At 39.0% G+C, this 15,823-nt stretch overlaps 1 protein-coding gene across 15 annotated transcripts in view; it reads left to right on the top strand.

Moving 5' to 3' along the window:
- Positions 1-15,823, top strand: part of Clock (clock circadian regulator) — a 91,604-nt gene that overhangs the window by 54,212 nt on the left and 21,569 nt on the right. For all 15 annotated transcript variants that reach the window (XM_052735197.1, XM_052735195.1, XM_052735188.1 and 12 more), the window contains 8 exons: positions 3,352-3,472; positions 6,556-6,669; positions 6,794-6,912; positions 9,243-9,325; positions 9,551-9,657; positions 10,390-10,537; positions 11,055-11,130; positions 15,298-15,439. In XM_052735197.1, the coding sequence (XP_052591157.1) occupies positions 3,352-3,472; positions 6,556-6,669; positions 6,794-6,912; positions 9,243-9,325; positions 9,551-9,657; positions 10,390-10,537; positions 11,055-11,130; positions 15,298-15,439 (910 nt within the window). The remainder of the gene's footprint in view (positions 1-3,351; positions 3,473-6,555; positions 6,670-6,793; positions 6,913-9,242; positions 9,326-9,550; positions 9,658-10,389; positions 10,538-11,054; positions 11,131-15,297; positions 15,440-15,823) is intronic.

Here is a 15,823-nt window from a genome sequence, read left to right as displayed (position 1 = left end):
GAGGGGATGAAAGAATTCAGAGAGCTAGTATTTTCTTCTCTTCCGTTTGAGTTGTACTTGATAACTGAGTGGATATGATGGACGTGTCCACAGAATGGACATAATGTGGGTCACCTTTTTATGTCACAATGTGGCAACTTTGAGAGTTGTGACTAATGGAACATGAAGAAGAGTGGTGAATGGAAAGCTGGCACCGGGGCTGAAGGGGAGGAGGAGGAGGGGCCTTGCTTGTGATTATATTCCTGTCACTTCATCTGTAGTCGATGAGTAGGACACAGCCAATGAGTTTATAGATGGAAAACTGAGGGTAAAACAAGTGGAATTGTGATGCAATGAAATGGCACTAGAAAACAAAACTGTAATTCTGAAAATTAACATTTTAGTTCTCAGTTCAAATCCATTTTTTTATCAAGAGTACTTTTTGCATTCTGATCAGTGCTTAAGTTTTTATACTTGGTCAGTGAAAGACTGGTTTCTAGCATTTTGTTATTCTTGCCTGAGATTTTCATCATTCTTTTAGCATTAATGGCTTTTTAGTCTTCCAGAAGAATTCCTCATTAAAATACAGATGTGGTTTTGGTGTGGCTGACCTTAAGCTATTATCAAATGACTCCTTGGTGCCAAATCATTTTTTTGTACTAATAAGTTGTGTGTAAGGCACAGAGTTTACTATCCCTTGATTGTCAAGGAAGGGGATAAAGGTGTAAAGGGGCCGTTTTAACATCATGGGGCAACCAGACAGGGATGTTAAAAGAACTGCCTCCTTCTGGGCATAAATATGAGCCGTAAGTGCTAAAGGAATTTGTATGTGATGTTGGATATGCTGTTTTGAAGGAAGTAACTTTTAAAAAAATTTTTAAGTTTTATTTAAAATATAAATACATCATTTCTGCCTTCCCTTTCCTCCCTTCAGTCCCTCCTATGTACCCACTTACTCCATTTCAAATTGATGACTTCTTTTTCTTTATTATTGTTACACACGATCATAAACATACATACAAATATATAAATACACCTTGGTGTTGCTTATGTGTGTATGATTTTAGGACTGACCATTTTGTATTGAATACCAGTTATTGGGCTCATCCCTGTGAAAGACTAATCCTCACTCCGTCAGTAGTCATTCTTAGCTTACAGTTGGTTATTTCAAGGCTCTTTGAGATTTCCCCGTCCACATTAACATGTCTGTTGATATTGTCGTTGTACAGATCTCGTTTAGGTAGCTGTAATGTTGAGGGGTCATGGAGACAGCTTTCCTGTCATTTCTAGGAGACACAATCTCACAGCAGACTTCCTAGTTCTCTGGATCTTAAAATCTTTCTGCTTTCAGGTGTTCTCTGAGTATAAACAGTTATATATAGGTCCAAGTAAATTTCCATGTCTATTTTTTAATAACTCCTTCTGAAAGACAATCCATTCTTAACATGGATATAAATATGTAAGTACACGCATGATAGTTCTTAATATTATAAAATCTGAAGTCACAAATACAAAGAACTATTAAAGTTGATTAATATCACTATTACCAGATAAAATTTAAAATTAATAATAAAAAATGATTAAGATGCAAGGGTTGTGTTGTAGATACATCTATTAGAGTTGGACACACCACAATGAATTGTTCTCTGCATTTTGACCCGTTGTTTTTTTTTTTTTTTTTTTTGGTTTTTTGAGACAGGGTTTCTCTGTGTAGCTTTGCGTCTTTCCTGGAGCTCACTTGGTAGCCCAGGCTGACCTTGAACTCACAGAGATCCACCTGACTCTGCCTCCCGAGTGCTGGGATTAAAGGCGTGCGCCACCACCGCCCGGCTAACCCGTTGTTTTTTTAATAGTCTTTGTCTTCTGCTGCAAAGAGATACTTCTTTGATGAGGGGTGACAGCTGCACGTATCTGTGTGTAGGAGAAGCTTAAGAACGCAGTAAGAGTTATGGTAGTCTAGTACAGTGGTTGTAGTAGGCTTTTCTGTAAGATCTGTGGCCTTACTAGCTAGGTGGACTTGCTTAGGTTTCTAGTACCAGGCATGCTTTCTTGAAGGAAGTAATTGGTCTTTGAAAGCTACAAGATGTGGAGTTTACCAAAGCTGTTGCACTTCATGGAGTAGGGAAGACTTTGATCATTAGAGAAAAGCCAGACGCAACTGTGTGGCTGTATGGAGAGTAGTAAACCATCCCTCCCTTTCCCCCATGACTTGCTTTGTTTTCTTACTGTTTTGTTTGAAGCAGTGGAGATACTCAGATACAATCTCGATAGCTAGATAAAATACAAACAAAATGAAAGGCAGCCGCTTGACCACTACAGCCCCTCTACTTGCCCTGTCTCCCACAGGTCCCTGAGCTCTCACTCCCCTGTTTCTAGAGTTAACAGTTTGGAAAGTGAGAAATCCAATAGGATGGGCTGGATTCAGTAGACAGTGAAGTGGCTGAGGTTTCACTATCATTGGTACTCATAGAAGCTGTCCTATTCATCTTTGAGTCCACAGCATCACTTGTTCAGAGATAGAGCTGTCCTATTCATCTTTGAGTCCACAGCATCACTTGCTCAGAGATAGAGCTGTCCTATTCATCTTTGAGTCCACAGCATCACTTGCTCAGAGATAGAGCTGTCCTATTCATCTTTGAGTCCACAGCATCACTTGTTCAGAGATAGAGTGTCATATTCATCTTTGAGTCCACAGCATCACTTGCTCAGAGACAGGAGCTGTCCTATTCATCTTTGAGTCCACAGCATCACTTGCTGTAGGATTCCTAACATTTGTCAGACTGCTGTTGATTATTAAATAATGACTAAAGTCGTATATTAGCAAGTAGGAAGAATTAGAATATTCTACATGCTGGCCATCCATTTTAGGCAAGGCTTTGACAATGTGATATAAAATAAATGCCTGGAAAAGATGGAATAAAATTAAAGGACATGTTTGACGATTGCAATGATAGTAGTGTCAGATCTCTTCATTTAGCTTGTCACTGTTTCTGTGTACTCATGTATAACACCACTACTTAACAGAGGGTTGAATAAATTACAAGGCTGTGTCTTAGAGCCAGTAATTTTCTTAACTTTCTCAGTCCCATTGTATTTTATAATGTTCAAATTTGCTGAAACTGAAGTTTTCGAATAAGGTATCTGGCTTTTAGGATCACATTGATTATGGATCTGATGACTCGGGTATGTTAGCCTTCTCCAGCTTCTCAGTCTCATTTTTTAGTATGGAGTTTGTAGCTTGACATTATTGGTTTTCATGGATAATTGAATATTAATCATATGCACCTTTGTTATTTAATATCTGTTAGATGTGTTAGAGATAAGTGCCTCTCAAAGCATTTTTATATAATTTTATTTATTTTTATTTTTTAGTCTGATCTTGTGGATCAAAGTATATTTAATTTTATCCCAGAGGGAGAACATTCAGAGGTTTATAAGATACTCTCTACTCATCTGCTGGAAAGTGATTCATTAACCCCTGAGTATTTAAAATGTAAGTAGACCCTCCTAAACAAAGACTCAAACCTTGTATTTGACAGCATTATCCTTTACTTCTGTAAGTTTATGAAAAACACAATGTGTTTAACTAAATTAGAGTAGCACTGTTTCATGAACTCTATTAAATTAAGTTCTTGTAAAATGTTGATGTATATATATACAACTAAAAGAATTGCGTTCATTTTAAGATACCAAATCTATTCCATTGTATATTGAAGTCTCGTCTTTTTTGATGTAAGAAATTGATCACAATTATGCCACAAACTGTAATGTATAAAAAGATGGAAATCAGCTACATGTTTTTAATTTTTAAATGAAATCTCAAGTATTGATTAAAATAAACTTTGCTGAATATGTTTAATATAATTTTTAAATTGCTAAATATAGTGAAAAATAGTCCCTGTCATAAAGTAGCACGAGATAGTTTGGTGTAGTGAGACATTTCTGTAGAGCGCCTGGGCAAGCAGTTGACTGGAGCTCTCTGCCTTCATTCTTGGTGTGCTGCTTACCTTCACACCGTGCACCCATGGACTAGACACTGATAAGGGACAAGTTTATATGGGCTCATGGTTTAGAGATGTCTAACATGCTGGGGAGGACCTGGTGGAGCACAACTGTTGACAGCATGACAGCTAGGAAGTAAAGGAAGGAGGGAAGGAAGAAGGAAGGAAGGGAGGGCTTAGACATACCTGCCCCTGCCTGCTCCTCTAGGCTTCCCTCCTCCTGCATGCAGTCTCTAGAGCCTCTCACAGTAGCGCTACCAGCTGTGGACCTTTGTGCCAACAGTTCATATACAAACCTTAATAGCTGCCCTGAGTAAAATTAAGAATGTGGGTATGCAGATACAACAGTGTGAAGTACTTGCCTGTAATGTACATGACCCTGAGCTCAATTCCCAAAAGTGTGTGTATGTGTCTAAATTTAGTACATTATTGTATTTGTGTAGCCATTAGCTATTAGAGACCTCTTTAATCATTTTTATGATTAGTTTTAAATTTTATCTGGTAATAGTGATCTTAGTATTTCTGTCTTCAGATTCTATAATATTAAGAACTCACATGTGTATAGTTATGTATATATTTATATCCATGTTAAGAATGGATTGTCTTTCAGAAGGATTTATGAAAAGATAGAAGTAGAAATTTACTTGGAGCCTATGTGTAATTGTTTATAATCAGATTTGCATTATACTGGTCATTAGACCATTTTAATGTGGTACTTAGAAGAAACATTTGGGCTGGACTTAATCTAGAAATTAACTATATGGCTTTAAGCAGTATTTGAAGTCACAGGACAAAAGGTGTTCCTTGAGGCAAATGCATAGCAAAAGGAGAGAAATAGAAAGTTGGCACTCTGAGGTGCCAACAGAAGGACAGGGTGAAGGAGGCAGTTTCAGGGACCCTTGGAGGAGAGGACTGCTCAGAAAAGTGCATAAAAACTTCCACCAGGATAGACCCCCTGCTCTCAAGATCACAGAAGTCTTAACTCCTGGCTTGTTGAGGGCCTTCTAAAGAGCTGGTACACAAGCAGAGTTCTTTCCCAAGAGTCCATGAGTTACAATGCAAGATAGCTTGCTTGGAAAATGTAGTAGGCTATTTTAGCTGTAATGACTATAAATGAGCATATGTGATAGGATGTTTGTAAAGAAGAGGCAGAATTGTAAAGAACCTAGTATTTCAATCTATGAAGTTTAAATTTTATTCTTTACACAATAGAGAACTAGTGAAGGCCTTTTGGGTGGTTTGTGGTTGGAGTGGGGAAAAATCAAGGTAGCTAATTTTGCAAAGGACCAAACTAGGGACAAAAAAGGGGAAGTTGTATAATTCGCTGTAGAAGTAGGATGGAGAAGAACCATGATTGATAAGTTGATAGATCCAGTACAACTAAATCTGGGACGGTCATGGAAAGATAATGATAACTGGAATTTGAACCTGTTTGAGTTAGGTGGTAAAGTCAGATGCAGAAGAGTATAAATGTGATGATGCATTGAGCAAAGGAAGAAGGTGTTACACATTGATGAACGAGACTGTCTTACGTAAAATGTAGAGTTGGTCAGAAAGATAGCAGAGTTAAGGAGCCTCCCAAGTTCAGTCGGTGACTGTAGAAAAGGTTATTAAAGGTCAAGCTCAAACAGTCTTTGTGAAAGTATCTAGTGTCAGTTAGCAGAGTACAGTAATTAGGAAGGTGAGTTTGTACTGTGGGGATGAGAAAGAACAAGTTTTTTTTTTTTTTTTTTTTGGTTTTTCGAGACAGGGTTTCTCTGTAGCTTTGCGCCTTTCCTGGAACTCGCTTTGGAGACCAGGCTGGCCTCGAACTCACAGAGATCCGCCTGGCTCTGCCTCCCGAGTGCTGGGATTAAAGGCGTGCGCCACCACCGCCCGGCGAGAAAGAACAAGTTTTAAGAAGAGCTGGAAAGAGTGAGAAACATCACTTGAGGTTAACAATCCCAGTGTCAGTGATGTTTGGGAGAGCCATTGCTCTGGAGGTGTGAGGAAGTTAGAGAAATGAATACATGGAAACCAGAGTGCATTTGAATGAGTTCTCTGCTGCTATAAATAGATTAGCATGAAAAATACTTTATTGAAAAGATTGAAGACGTGATCAGATTTAAAATTGTAGGAAGTAAGAAACCAAAGAAAATTTGCAGTTGCTAAAGGGATGACTACCGAGTGGCAAGGCTCTGGTCCTACAGAAGACAAGAAAGGTTCTTGAAGGTAGAGATGGGAACAGTAAGCCTAGAATATGAACACTTGGGAGCCTGAAGCAAGGGGCAGATTCTAGGCCAGACTGTGTCACTGGGTGAAACCCTGCCAAAAAGCAACAGCAGCAGGAAAGAAGAGAAGGCATTGGCTTTCAGTAAAGGGGGAAGCACTAGCTGTAAATGGAGAGCAGAACCTCCATGAACTGAGAGGGAGGAGTGGGATGGAAGACCAGATGAAAATGGAGAAAGTTGCTGTTGGCTGTGCTGGCTGCAGTCATCTCCTGCATGTGCTTTACGTGATGCGCTGAACATGACATGGAGCGCTTTTGTTGGAGAAAATGATTGTGAACTTACCCAACTTTTATCACTTATTTCAGCAAAAAATCAGTTAGAATTCTGTTGTCACATGCTTCGAGGAACAATAGACCCAAAGGAGCCATCCACCTATGAATATGTGAGATTTATAGGAAATTTTAAATCTTTAAACAGTGGTAAGTTAAAATACTTCTTTTACAATGTATTTTAACTGGCTGTTTTTATTTTGCTAAGCTCTTAGACGCTTACAAGTATATGTTACTGGATTAACCAGTGATACATGTTTCCTTGCTTTTTTAGTATCAACTTCAGCACACAATGGTTTTGAAGGAACTATACAGCGCACACATAGGCCTTCTTATGAAGATAGAGTTTGTTTCGTAGCTACTGTCAGGTTAGCTACACCTCAGTTCATCAAGGTATGCTTCTAATTTTAATTTGCTGGTGCATTCCAGTTCATGGTATGAGAATTGTTCTTAGGAGATTTTTGTTGTCTTCAGAAGGCTGAAATGTCTGCCATCATTGAAAAGTAATGGCTAAGGAGTTATTAAATATGCATGAACTTTTTATTTTAACACAGTGAAGGATACAAGCACTCATTAAATAATGTGTAACTTTTTTAGTGTATTCTTTGCAGGTATCCCATGGTAGTATATTACCATTGTCCTGCTTTTATATAGAATTTAGTGTGTGTAGTTCACTATCGTCCTTAAAGAAGAAAGTCAACAAAACAAAAAACCATCTAGGTAGTTTTTAAAAGAATGTGGCATCCAGCATTGGTGGCGCACGCTTTTAATCCCAGCACTTGGGAGGCAGAGGCAGGCAGATGTCTGTGAGTTCAAGGCCAACCTGTTCTACAGAGTAAGTTCCAGGACAGGGCTGTTACACAGAGAAACTCTGTCTCAAAAACCAAAAATAATAATAATTAAAATAAAGATATGCCGGGCGGTGGTGGCGCACGCCTTTAATCCCAGCACTTGGGAGGCAGAGCCAGGCGGATCTCTGTGAGTTCGAGGCCAGCCTGGGCTACCAAGTGAGTTCCAGGAGAGGCGCAAAGCTACACAGAGAAACCCTGTCTCGAAAAACAAAAACAAAATAAAATAAAGATATATATGGCTTTACTATATATAATTTGCTATTTGGATTTTTTTTATTAATTTTTAAATATGTGTATGGGTGTTTTGTCTGCCTGTATGTTTGTGTACCATGTGCATGCCTGGTGCCCAGGGAGGCCAGAAGAAGGCATTGGATGCCCTGGAAGTGGACATAGAGTTGTGAGTTACCATGCTGAAAATTGGAGCAAAGCCCCCTGGAGAGCAGCCAGTGTCCTTAACTGCCGAGCCGTCCATCTCCTCAACCCCTGCTCTTTGAATTTTAAATTGTGTGTTTTTATTTCTTGCATTCCAGAAACAGATGATTAGTAGGGAAGGAGAAAAGTCAATTACTTCAGCCCTTAAAGACTGGAAAGAAGACAGGGTGACATTACAGTTTGGGTGACACCGGACTATAAGACAAAGACCAGTTAGCAGTTAGGAGATCTTAAACTAGTCTTGCTCTACCCATTTAGTCTTAGGAAATTGGAGGGCAGTTGCATGCTATCATAATATTTTATATTTAAGGAAACTAAGGCTTAGGGAAGTTTCTTGCCAAATGTCTCATTTAGTAAGTGGGACTTGATTGCAGTTATTTTTCTTTCAAAGCCCCAGCTCCTAACTGTTAGAGAAGATTGTGTAAGGATGGAGAGGAAGGCTGTAATTCATTGCTTTGTACAGCAGAATCTAGGTTTCATGTATGTGAGAGAAGAGTAGTCAGAACTTATTTCAGAAAAGTAAGCAGAGGCCAGGCATGAAGTTTGTTCTCTCTGTGGTTTTTCTCCTTGACGAGATTTGGGCATGAGAAACCATAGAAGAGTTTGAAGCTGGAAGTTGTATAATGCTATTTGAGTATTGCTAAGGTAAGGGTAATGGCTGACCTGAGTAGAAGACAGATGAAGGGTGGGAAGACTGATGAGATGCTATTGCAGTGAGGTGAATCAGTGAGGCTAAGGATCTAAACTTAGTCACTAAAGATAAGTGCTATGGAATGGATTTTAAAATACCTAGAGGGTAAAATTGGAAGTGTGTTGGGCTGGAGAGAGAGCTCAGTGGTTCTCAGCATCCAGGCATGGTGACTTACAACCAGCTGTAACTCTAGCTGGTTACAGCACCCTCATCTGGTCTCCACAGGCACACATGTGACATACACACAGAGAGACACACATCTATACACATAAATAAAAACGAATCTTTATTAAAAGAAAACCTGTAATAATGGCCACTTCGATCATGAAAGAGTGTGCTGATTTCTAGACTCTGTTGTACAGAAATGAGACCACTGATGAGATGGGGAATTGTGTGAGTGTATATGAGAGTAAGGCAGTTGGCTTGTTTGGAGGCATTCCAGACACTGAGAAATGGGAACGGTAAAGGAAAAGAAAGGTCTGGATCTTAGGCATGTGAGTGAGAACTCACTGGACTGTAACTGCTGACCTGAGGCTGGCAGTTGCTGCTGTTTGATCGGTTGTTGTCTCAGATGACTGTAAGAATTGTTGGGGATCAAACTTAGGACCTTGTGTTTAGTACTGAAAACTCAATGTGCTAAAATCTGTTTAGATGAAAGGTATTTAATAATGATTCATGTCTAACACTATGTAATATTTCCAAGGATACAGAAAAGTACTTCTGAATTCTACTTGTTAATTTGTTTGTAGGAAATGTGTACTGTTGAAGAACCCAATGAAGAGTTTACATCTAGACACAGTTTAGAATGGAAGTTTCTATTTCTAGATCACAGGTAATGTCACCTTTAAATTTCACAAAAGAAAAAGAAAAAAAAGTGATCGTTACGTAATTCTGGATATTAATGGACTTCAGGAACAAACTTTCTAATCAGGATTTTGAAATTCATTATTCACTTTTGAAAAATGTAAAAGTCACTTTTCAAATTAATTTCTGGCTGTAGAAAAGTTGTCTCTTGTAGAAAAGTTGTAATACTGATTTTTATTATTATATAATTTAGGGCACCACCAATAATAGGCTATTTGCCATTTGAAGTTTTGGGAACATCAGGCTATGATTACTATCATGTGGATGACCTAGAAAATCTGGCAAAATGTCATGAGCACTGTAAGTAGATCTTAATGTTTCCATTGAGAGCTATTTTAAAACACACAAATAGATACTCTATTCTATTAATGAGAGACAGAGAAAAGATTTAGAACTATTTTTATAAATGTATACAGAAGGAACAAGTTTATATTTGATCTTAGTCTTACATACAAAGGAAAATCTTATAGTACATTAAAGAAGTACATAGTTTCCCAAATCAGTTTAAACCACAAAACCCAGTTTTTGCTTAGTACCAGTTAAAATACTTTAGAACCTAACATTTGAACTAGGTTGGGAAACTCTACTTAACAATTCAAACAATGACATTATTCTGAATTTTGGTTAATTAAAGCTTGACAGTTAAATGCCTTAAATATCATACATGACAGTATCTGTGGGAAAATACATGATTATTAACTGTTGTTTCCCTAAGTGTCACATATCTGGGCAAGAGCAAGTTAACAGTGTGAGTCTTTCAGGATATGGAATTTGTTGTGAATGAAAAAATGTGTACGATCAGCACTGATTGACTGTAAAGTTGGAAACTGGGAGTCTGGTCACTGGGGGGACCTTAAACTGGTTCTAAAAACCATCTTTATAGTTGATGTATATTTCTGAAAGTCATCCAGAAAATAATTATGTCTGTATAGAGAATTAAATGTAAGTGACAACTTTTGTTTGAAAGAAATCCAGATTCTTCATAGCTAAATATATATCAAAGAAAAAATACTTGTTTCTTTTCTTTTTTAGTAATGCAGTATGGGAAAGGCAAATCATGTTATTACAGATTCCTGACCAAAGGACAGCAGTGGATTTGGCTTCAAACTCATTATTATATCACTTACCATCAGTGGAATTCAAGGCCAGAGTTCATTGTTTGTACTCACACTGTAGTAAGGTAATAATTCTTTTAGAAAATTGGTAAGATGTAGTAATATCCAAATATAATTTTATATGTGATTTGTTAATGATGATAGTAATATCTCTCCGGTTTTAATACTTAATATTTTTAATATTAAGCTTACTTAATAGATAGAAATATGATACAGGTAGTGTGCATGGGTATATAAGGCCTGACTGAAATATTGTGCTGCGTAGCGAAAGTTGTACCAACATCCAAGCACCAGTGTATGTCGTACAAAGCAAACACCAGAGTAACCGCCAATCGTCTTTCCTCCACTTAGTTCCTCTTAATTTACATACTTAGTTCCTCCGGGTCATTGGAGATTACCTAAAGCACACAGATTGAATTTAGGCCGTGCATGGTACGTACGTGTTGGGTTTGCTTAGCACGTGGAAAATCGTACAGAATGACTGTGATCAAGTGAGAGAGATAACAAGCAGCAATTGGTTGCATCTCTCCAGTATTTCAAATAAATGAGCAAACGTTAAAACTTGATTCTTTCCATTTGTAGTTACGCAGAAGTAAGGGCTGAAAGACGACGAGAACTTGGCATTGAAGAATCTCTTCCTGAGACAGCTGCTGACAAAGTATGCTCCTTACAGCCTCTTTTTAAATATTTCATTTCCTAGTAATCTGTGAGAGAGATTTGATTGTCCTTTATCATTTTTATTTTAAAATCTCATTTGCTTCTAAAAAGGAATTGAAGATTTTGCCATTTAAAACTTAATTAGATGAGAGACACACCCAATCTAAGATGAAAACTCTCATTATAATTGACTTTGACGTGCTAGGCTCTGCTCCTTTTATCATTATAAACTGTGATTTGCTCCTTAGGTGACCTTTTCTGAGGTGATAACCTACACTTGAAAATACTGAGACTAGTTTTAAGAGGGAACCTTCCCTGAAGACACATGACTGGGAACTTATAGTTAGACTTTGGACTCTGGTTTTTGTTGTTCTGTCATGTGGGAAACCATGCATATCACCTGCCTGATCTAATGGAGAAGGAGGTAGAGATCCAAGAGCAGTGTTCTGGAGTATGTGTGGGAATATGGATCCCTTACACAAGGGCAGAGAGTGTTTAGTCGGGCAGCTTTTCAACTGTATCAAGCTGGCACCTATGACTTGCAGGTCACATCTGGCCTTCTGACTGATTTCACAACATCCATAAACTATAAATGTATTTTATACACTTAAGTAGTTGAAAAAAATCAAAAGAATAAGAATGTTTTAATAATAAGGCTCCGTGAAACATCTGTCAGATTTCAGTGATCATAAAGAACAAACCATACCCAGTTGCTTCTATTTTGTCTGTGGCTACATTTGTGCTGCAGTAATTGAGTAGTGGTGACAGACTATATGGCTGGGAAAGCCAGAAGACACTCTCTGGAACAGTTAGGATTGTGGAGAGTGTCTGCTTCCTGGTTTGTAGTAGCACCCTGAGGAGTATCACATTTTTTGATTTACTTTTGAGTATCACATTTCCCCAGTCACACTACATTCACAGTTAGTGATTGCTAGAATAGTGGGAGCTTATGGCAATGTTCTCGGTGAAATAAGAACCAAAGGTACCAGCTGGAATTAGCCTAAGGAGAGGAGTTTGGGGGGTGTCCCAAGGTTGCAAAGGGAGGTAGGGAAGGGAATGTTGTGTGAAGATTTACAGTGTGGTTTGCAGGCAGGTTAAGAACGCTCACAAGTCTCTTGATCATTAATTTGAAGTAAGAACAGTCACTATGCTTTGTTCCTTTGGTCATATTGTGCTGTGTAGGATAAGCAAAAAGTGGTTTAACCATTGGGATTTTGCCAAAGAAGTGTGATAACAGGAGATAGGAGCTAGGGTATTGAACGTATGCACACAGTTGTTATAATATCAGACACAAATTTAAGATTCTTAAGGGAAAGAAGACATAAAGTGAAACTGATTTATGGAAATGGAGAGTCGATGTCGGTTTGACTTAAACCACAGGATTATTGGAATTAGGATACTAAGAGGGATGAGTAGGTAATGTGGCAGGTTCTGGTCAAAAATGAGGATGCTTGAACTGAAATAATTGGCTTTGAGGTTTGACCAAGAATTAGTGGCTGAAGAAGAAGGAAGATTTTGAAGGGGTAATGCCAAGGACCAGAGAGTTCATGGTGTTAGGTTTGAGGAGAGGTGATTTAGGATTACTAAGTCTGGGAACACTGAGCCAGAAGTCAGAATGGCATTCAGGTGTGCGGTGAAGTCAGCACAGGATCGATATGTAACCACCGGAAGTGACATGACATGCTCTATGAGCCCCACACCATTGAACTTGAGAGGGAGGATGTTTCTTCAGCCTGTAGAGTTCTAGTCTGAGAGCCCTAAGACAGAGACTCCCACTTGTGGTGGGAACAACAAGGAAATTGATGAGGTCTCGTTTTTAGAGCAGATACGTGAAGAACTACTCAGAACTGAGATGGAAAATGCAGAGTTATTTGTTTATTATGGACTTTGAAGGTGGCTGGAAAAGCCATGAGAACTAGACTCAAGTACAGGCTGGGAAGAGCTGCAGGTTAAGGAAGGAAGGGATAGGCATTGAGTGACTCGCCCTCCACCTAGGATGAGTGCCTTGGAGACGAACTGTTTTGCATGTATACATGTAAGCAGTCATCTGTAGCCCTGAAATAAGGGGGTGCATGTGCCGCTTGTTCACTGATGCGTGAGGAAAGACTTGAAGGGGACACTGATTCTCCCTTACGTGTGGATGGGGAGGAAGCACTGGTGTATATGCTACATCCATAGTAGGGGGCTGCTTTTGGGGTTGCATAGGTGCTCTCATCTGCGTCAGGCAAGGCGGTCAGCTGAGAGAGGGAGACAGAGGTTAAGGAACAGTGGGAAAGCTTGGAATAACTCTCAAGAATAGGAAAATAAGCTTTCTAGTACACTTGGCAGTTCTGCTGACTAGAATGGAGCATACACTTGAAGTTAGTGACCATCATAGGCCACCTGCAATTGTTTCCACAGACCCCTGTCACTGTGAGCTAGGAACAGGAAGCATGATTTAAATTGGCATTTTGGTTTGTACTGCTTCTGGGTGCTTCAGTGTTTACTCCAACAAGACAGAGACAGAATGACTAAGGTAAGTAAGTGTAGGAAAGGTTATTGTACTTGACTTGGTAGGAAGATGATAGAAAATGGTAGGGTAGCAGTGGTTCATCTACACAGTAGAATCCTGCAGAAAGGTCAGATTGAAGATTTGGAGCAGATGTTGAGTTCCAGAGATTTTATAGTACTTTGTCTATAAAATAAAGCACCAGCTTCATCCTGTCATTCCCTTTTTCTAGTCACTTTTTACAAAGTGGTGACGTGGCATGTCAGCATTGTGACATTGCCTGTTGTACAGCTGTCACCAACACCCGTGCCCAGAACCTTTCCATCCTCCTCAATGGGGTTTGGTAAACAACCTTTCACCCTCCCCAGCTCATTTCAGCTCTGCTTTCCTTTTTCAAGCTGGGCTACTCTGAGTACCTTGTATAAGTAGAGTCATACAGTATGTGTTCCTTTGTGACGGGCTAATTTCACTATGTATGTTCTCAGGGTTCATTGTATTGTAGCATGTGTCAGATTTCTCTTTGTCTGAGGGCTGGGTAATATTCCATCATGTGTGTATCCTCTGATTAGTCAATGGAATCCTGGGGGGCCTTCACCTTTTATTTGTAATGATAGAGGAAGAAAGGTGATGTACAGATAGCTACTAGAGTCCCGACTTCTTTTCTTTGGGTGTATACCAAATAGAATACTGGATCATACGGTAGGTAACTCTTAGTTAACATTTGAGTGAAACTGCCGTACTATTTTCCATAGAGCCATGCCATTTTTACAAAGCCTTTACCAAGTCATAAGAGTTCGAGTTTATTCACATCTTTATCATATTAATTGATTTCTGAGAAGCTTTTGTGTTTGGTGGGGTTTTTGTTATTTTTTGTGTGGTTTTGTTTGAGACAGGGTCTCACTGACTGTCGAGGAACTCACTGTGTAAATCAGGTTGGCTTTGAGCTCACAGAGGAGATCTGCTGCCCAGGTGTCTGACTTGGTTTTTTGGTCCTAGCCATTCTAATAGAGCATGAAATAGCATGACTGGTTTTGATTTGTATTTCCCTGGTTAGTAAGTTTGAGCAGTTTATCAAGTGATTGTCCATTTCCTCTTTGAAGAAGTATTTCCCTCTCTCTCTTCTTGTTTTCTTATTTATCTATTCATTCATTTATCTATTTGGGGTGTTTTGTTTTGTTTTGTTTTTGACAGGGTCTCATACAGCCCAGGCTGGCCTTGGGCAGGCTATGCAGCCAAGGATGACCTTGGTCACTCTGCCTCTGTAGCCCAAGTGTTTCAATTACAGGTATATGCCACTGTGTCCAACTTGTTCTCTTTTTTGTTTGGGACTTTTTGTTTATTTCTTGACAGGGCATTTTGCTGTGTTTCCCAGGCTGAGCTCAAATGATCCTCTTACTAGCTTTTGCAGATGTTGTATTTAAAGGTACATACTCACTAGGCACAGTTGCTCTGAGGCAGAAGGATTGCCACAGGTTCTTGGCCAGTAGTGTGAGACCTTGTCTCAACAACAAATACAAGTGCATCTTGTCGTCACACATGATGTGTGTGTGTGTCCATTTTTATGATTGAATTGTCATGTTGAATTGTAGGGAGTTCTCTATTCTAGATATTAAGTCCTGATATCTAACTGTGTTGAGATCTCTGCACTGAGCAGACATTTTTTTTCTCTTGTCTCCTTAGAGCCAAGATTCTGGGTCTGACAATCGTATAAATACAGTCAGTCTCAAGGAAGCACTGGAAAGGTTTGATCACAGCCCAACTCCGTCTGCCTCTTCTAGAAGCTCCAGAAAGTCATCTCATACAGCAGTCTCAGACCCTTCCTGTAAGTGCCTTAGCCTGGAAACAAACCTGTGTTTCAAAGAGATCTTCTAAATTATTTGTGTTGCTGACATCAGCACTTTTGACAAGAACTTCTTCAAATTCTAATTCTTTTAGTTTTGAAGTACAGTAACCTTTCTAGTAAGAAGCAAATTAACTTTAGAAAAGATTCAAAGTCATGAAGTGATGATATATAGATGATAATCTTCTGCTTAACTTTTAAATTATTCCCTTAGAGGAAAAAAAAAATACTATCTTTCACTGTAAAACCAAGTGATTACATTTGTATGAGTGTTTTGTCTGCTTGTATGTCTGTGCACTGTGTGTGCTTGGTCCCCATGGCGGTCATAAGAGGGCATCGGATTCCCTGGAACTGGAGTTAATGGGT

This window comes from Peromyscus californicus, unplaced genomic scaffold, assembly GCF_007827085.1.
Source record: "Peromyscus californicus insignis strain IS unplaced genomic scaffold, ASM782708v3 Scaffold_13__1_contigs__length_99412109, whole genome shotgun sequence".
In the NCBI taxonomy this organism is placed as follows: domain Eukaryota; kingdom Metazoa; phylum Chordata; class Mammalia; order Rodentia; family Cricetidae; genus Peromyscus; species Peromyscus californicus.
Note: the sequence above shows the minus strand (reverse complement) of the source record. Positions and strands in the feature narration are given on the sequence as shown.